The sequence below is a fragment of the Salvelinus sp. IW2-2015 genome, unplaced genomic scaffold, assembly GCF_002910315.2.
Source record: "Salvelinus sp. IW2-2015 unplaced genomic scaffold, ASM291031v2 Un_scaffold659, whole genome shotgun sequence".
NCBI classification, from domain to species: domain Eukaryota; kingdom Metazoa; phylum Chordata; class Actinopteri; order Salmoniformes; family Salmonidae; genus Salvelinus; species Salvelinus sp. IW2-2015.
In genome coordinates, this window is record NW_019942591.1 from 152,366 (window position 1) to 158,604 (window position 6,239).

The window sequence follows — 6,239 nt, forward strand, 5'->3', positions numbered from 1 at the left end:
CCAGCTACCTCGGTCTGAAAATCCAACCATTCTATTTGTTCTTTTAATTGGCTCTACTCTGTCATGACAGGCAATCCACCCCAGCTGTGAGCAGATTACAGGATCAACTTTGCCCCTCCTAAATTTGTCAAAACACTGTACAGAACAATGAATTCATTTTGGACATCTACAGCGCTGACTTAAGCCGGATGCTCGGAAGCAAGCAGCGCTGCTTCCAGTGGCGTGTGATTTCCTTGACACGGCTTACAATAACGATAGTTGTGCCCATGCTAACGCTTGGCTTAGCAACACTCACGGCGGTGTGGTAAGAGGAGTTTTTAGGAGACGTGCATTTTTATTAAAAGCCGCCTGATGTCCTTTTGTCTTTTGTCATGATGAGAATAAGAGCCACCACAAAAGGAATGTTGGTTTTCTATTGCTACCAAGGCAGTAAAACGTAGACCTGGATTGTTAGACCTTGATTGGACTTGATGACTAATTTCCCACAGGCCACGACTAGTACCCAACCAGCTGGGTGCTGATGTCACTGATGTTGTGAAGTAGCAGCTCTTAACTTCTCAAAGTGTTCAAACCTGGGCCCTGCAGCTGTGTTTTGAAGTGCTGGTTCAACCTCAGACGGCTCTGCTAAGTAAAAGACAAACTTTGAATGTAATTCCAGAAGCGGATTTGAAAATGTTTGATGCGAATACAGTAAAGCACAGATCAACAGCTTCACTGAATCTTGGCGAAAGTTAAACCTTGGGGAAATACAACCAGAACAACACCCATCTAGCCTGATCCCTCCTCTCCCTCTCTCCCACTCCCTGCCCCGTCACCCTACTTAGACCCACGCCAGTTTCCTGCTGCAAAAGAGAGAGGCTTAAACCTGCAGCCAAGAACAACGGAACACAAGGAGCCAAGAGCAGAGAGGTTGATGTTCCCAGAACCACCTTCTTCTCCTCCAACTCTGGCTGGTGTGTTGATGAGGTCTCTCTGGGCGTGGGGGTGTGAGCAGGGCACTGGAGCTGGAGCACAGAGGTCCAGTGGAGGCTGAGGTACATGAAACAAAGGTGACTGACTTGATCCACACTGAGGTGAGACGTACTGTAGAGATGGTGGCACTGGGACTGGGAACCATATTGTGATAGAAATTTGAGATAACAAACATTTGACTCCCGTAGATTTTAAAGCAAAGTGGAGTAAAAGTGTGGGTGGATGTTAGTGGATAAGAACAACAATGATGATAGATTCTGGTATCAGGTTAAAGACCCCCAGGTCTAGATGAAGGTGTGGTGGTGGGACCAAAGGATTGTCCTTGAACCTTTTTCTTATTTTGACAGATGTTTGAGATGAAAGGGGACGCTTGTTTTCCGGGTAAGCTTTATAAAACAGAACATGTCCTTGTTCAGTAAAAACAGCAACCAACAAATTGACAGGAAATTCCAGCCTGTTAGTATGTTTGTTTCTGTTTATTTTATGACGGTCCAGGCCAGCCTCTGACACTGCTGGAGCTGTGGTAGGCCCCCACCCAGGAAACATCTCAGTGGGAGGGGAGGAGAAGCAGCAGTGAGTGGGTGGGATTTGTTAGGGGCTGATCAGCCCTTTAGTGGGTGGTTGGGGGGGGGGGGGGGGTTAGGGGCTGATCAGGCTGTTGGCTTCCCTGCTTCTGTCAGCTGGTAGTCCAAAGACACAGGGTGGTACCTGAAATTCCTCCATGATCCTAAAGGTAAGAACATGCCCCAGGATAGAGGGATTGTTCTGAGACCTGTACACTCAGGAAGACCTCAGGGTGTGAATAAGTGTCTAAAAAGACAGAATAAATAGAAATGGTGGAAAACAAGAATGAAAGCATGTGAATGAGAGATCTGCCTTGCTTTGCAGTTGGCAAACAAACCCAGTAACATCTGCACTGCAGGTGTAACAGCTAGACACAACAACAATATATCTGGCCTACATGACATTGTGTTGAGAGCTGACACAACTGTGCTTTTGGAGAATATCACACAGAAAACAAAAACAATGATGTAATAATACAGTAATAACAGAACCTGGTGAATTACAGTATATGATTCTTATTTACTTCATCACCTTGAATCTCAATCTCAGCTTTGTTGAACTGTTTTCCCTCCCTTGTACTAACTGAACTAATTCTGACCGCATAACACACGGTCGTAGACCTCAGTATCAAAGAACTGAATACATCTTGTTGAAAGTTAAATTGCCTCTGGATGTTGTGATACAGGTTGGCCAGGCTCAATTAAGTTCTGTTTCCACATGGGAGGAATTGAGAATTTCAGTTTTTAGTTGGCCCACCTCAAAAGTTGTCTACAGTCAGTTGGTTACTGGGCCTCTTTGTCTTCATTTCAGAGAGACAGTGGTGTATTTCTGAAATAACTGTTATAGCCTAGTGTTATCCGTCTTCATTCATGGATTATTTATTTTTTTAACCTAGATTTAATCTCTACAAATCGACCCATAGCATGCCTAGGAGTAGGCAGGTCAGTGTTCAAAAGCGAGAGGTCACTTCGTGTCCAAAGCCCTACAGGTAGCAGAACGGGAAGAGATGACTAATTGTATAACAGGATGTAAAGGTACATCTGCCCGAGGTGCAAATAATGCAACGCGTCAGTCCCTATCAGTTTACAGAACAGAGGTGTGGACATTATACCATTTTAAGTTTCCAAAGATTAGAGCAAAGTATATTTGACTTCACTTCAAGTTTCCAAACGAGAAAACACATACCCCCCCCCCCACACACACACACACTCACTCACACACACATCTGGTTCCACTCAGAATTTGGACTTTCGTGGCATTCCAATGCATCAGTGAATTTCAGATAAAAAAAGTACCAGTAAAATCCCACCAGGTCTCCTACCCCAAAACAAAAAAAGCTAAATAAGCTTTAGGTGGATATTCAGACGTGCCATAACAAAGAGACTCTCGGTCTCCAGAGTTTTCCTTGAATGAAAAGCCGAGAAGCATTCGACAGCAACATATTGATCTTACCTGAAACGCTGCTGTTTAGTTCCAGACTAAAGATMAATAAATATAAAGTGCATTTGTAAAAGTGAAGGCAATTTTTCCATGTTCTCCTCGAATCCTTGTTTCGGTCGCAGCGTGGCATGCCCGCTATTGCTCAGCAAATTGTAAATCGGAGCAAATGTTTTTGAAAGCTTTCCTTTCGGGACGGATGGGTAGAGTGGTGGTGAGTATGATGGGGTGCAGAAGAGAGGAGGAGTAGAGTGGGCTCTGTGTCTTTTTAGTGCGTCGTTAAAAGTGAAGTTAGCAGACGCGTTGCGTCAGCGTCACCATACTCTAGCCCGCCTCACATGCATACACAGTTGTGCACAAACTAGATACATTGTATTGCAAATATGCAACATTGTATCTCAGAATCTCAGACTTGCAACATTGTTACCTTGCATCTTCTTGAGATCTGCCCCGCTGTTACATTGTAACAACATCCCTGCTTGTGATACGCTACATGCTGCAAAAATGTAGCCTAGCTAGCCTAGGCCTATTTGTTTCCTTGAAAATAAGGTATTGGCATTACAAATATATTTAAAAAAATGTTTACACCTATATACACTCGATTTAGCTTATTTAAAACTACAGTAAAGATTGAAAACATAAATGTTTTATTTTACTAGATTCTGACTCAGAATCATTCCCCAAATCAGCAGTGGGGTGACAGTTATGCACACAGATCATCCACGTGAGATTGCAACAAGAAACACGTTTTACTTCCCATTCCAAAGCCAGAGACCCAAAGCCAACTCATAAATATGTGTAATAAATACTAAAGTGATGGCTTCTTGGCCTCCACTGTTGTGAAGAAAGTATTCTGGATGATTTAATTATCACATTATTGCTGTCCCTTCCTCGTGAATCAATTAAGATGCCATGGTGCACATAGTTTCACATGGAATCGTCTTTATTCACCCCTGGAATGATTCCGTGTTGGGTATTGTTAGTGGTGGATGTGGGGGAGTGGAAACAATCCAATGTCAATCTGTTGGGAAATGCAAGAATGATGCATCAATCAGAACAATCTTACATTGGCGGATAATGTGTGTGTGTGTGTGTGTGTGTGTGTGTGTGTGTGTGTGTGTGTGTGTTGTGTGTGTGTGTGTGTGTGTGTGTGTGTGTGTGTGTGTGTGTGTGTGTGTGTGTGTGTGTGTGTACAATCTGCACACGTAGCCTAACAGTTCAAAGCTGGTGTCACTGATGTGTTAGCTTCATCCTCTCTCTTGTGAACACAGCCGTTGTTGGACCATTAGCAGTATGCATGGCTCAGGGCCCTGGCTGTCTCCCTGTCCACTGATCATTATTGATCTGTGGCTTTGGCAGTGCACTGCACACAACCACACTCAGTTTAACACACATTTTAAACAACGTGCGAATGCACCATGCAAGGTAGTAGCCTACCCACAGAACTAGATTGAGCTTCTATCTCTATGGCCTACCCATACATTTTATACCAGTGTGGTTCAATGGTAGAGTGATCATCGCTCATGGCATCAATTCAGCACTGCGTGAGCCCAATCATTCATTCAATAATGTGACAGTTGTATTATAGATAATTACTTCAGGGTCTCTCAAACGTTTTTTGGGCCGGGGACCCCTTTTGTGATAGCAAATTCATCAGGGACCCCGTCATAATCAGAACACAACTGGAGTGGGATAAAAAAAAATAGAATACAAGGAGTTCTACTTTGACTTTGGCAGTGCATGGCCGGACAAACCATTTTAAAGCTCCATCTCCTGGCATCGGAGAGAAGCAAATGTCCTGCAATTCTACATATTTTTTCATGGGGCAGAGATTTTTTGTTGTTTCAGCTTTAAAGCGTATATCCTGCAATTCTACACATTTTGTCATGAGGCAGAGAGAAAACGTTTCAGTTTTAAAGCTTAAAGTACAGTGCATTTACGTAAACTAAAATAGAATAAGGATGGAGTTGATAATTGGTGGAGTACTGTGGATACCAATATCCAGGCCCATGTTGCCCAGGGTTAATTATTAAGAACATCAATTGCAGATGAATCATATTACACTGTATTGTATTACACCCTCAACTTATTCTACAGATCTCTTGGCCAAAATTCATTTAATTTGTTTTTTGTAATATTCATTTAAAAAAATCGAATGTAAAAAAAGATATACAGTGTATAGAAAGAGAGATGTTGAGATCTGACCGCGGACCAGGTGCAGTACCTCGGGGTCCGTGGGGAGCATAGACGGGTTGGTTGTTTAGCAACAAAACACATAAGCAAAAATGGGGCAAAACAGACAGGGTTGGTTTAGATTGTTGACATGTAAACTATATTTTGTCTCAAAATGTTTATTGAAAACAAATACATTTGCACAAGGAGCACTTGTCTCTCAAATACATCAATACAGTTGTTGGTTAGCTAGCAAATTTGAGCCATATTAGCACAGACATGAGTCAAAACACCTCAACACAGTATCAACGAGATTAAACTAGCCACCTACGACTCCCCACATGGTTGTTTGCTATTTTAATCATACCACCACATGGCCTTCTTCCTCATCGATGTGTCCACATTCTCGTGACGTTGTCAGCCAACCCGTCTCTAGGTCATTCAGACTTTTCCATCTGTTTTGGTTTCCCCCACTTCGTTATATACATTTAATATTTTTGTCATTTAGCAGACGCTCTTATCCAGAGCGATTTACAGGAGCAATTAGGATTAAGTGCCTTGCTCAAGGGCACGTCGACAGATCTCACCTACAGTTGAAGTCGGAAGTTTACATACACTTAGGTTGGAGTCATTAAAACTCGTTTTTCAACCACTCCACACATTTCTTGTTAACAAACTATAGTTTTGGCAAGTAGGTTAGGACATTTTTCCAACAATTGTTTACATACAAATTATTTCACTTATAATTCACTGTATCACAATTCCAGTGGGTCAGAAGTTTACATACACTAAGTTGACTGTGCCTTTAAACAACTGGGAAAATTCTAGAAAATGATGTCATGGCTTTAGAAGCTTCTGATAGGCTCATTTACATCATTTGAGTCAATTGGAGGTGTACCTGTGGATGTATTTCAAGGCCTACCTTCAAACTCAGTGCCTCTTTGCTTGACATTTTGGGAAAATCAAAAGAAATCAGCCAAGACCTCAGAAAAAACATTGTAGACCTCCACAAGTCTGGTTCATCCTTGGGAGCAATTTCCAAATGTCTGAAGATACCACGTTCATCTGTACAACCAATAGTACGCAAGTATAAA

General features: G+C 42.3%; 1 protein-coding gene across 1 annotated transcript in view; it reads right to left on the reverse strand.

Annotated features, from left to right (window-relative positions):
• The window catches only part of mrc2 (mannose receptor, C-type 2), a 39,576-nt gene extending 36,330 nt beyond the window's left edge, over window positions 1-3,246 (reverse strand). The window contains 1 exon segment of the mRNA XM_070438284.1: window positions 2,989-3,246. Coding sequence (XP_070294385.1) covers window positions 2,989-3,106 — 118 coding nt within the window. The 5' untranslated portion in view covers window positions 3,107-3,246.
• Window positions 3,247-6,239: the final 2,993 nt, after the last annotated feature.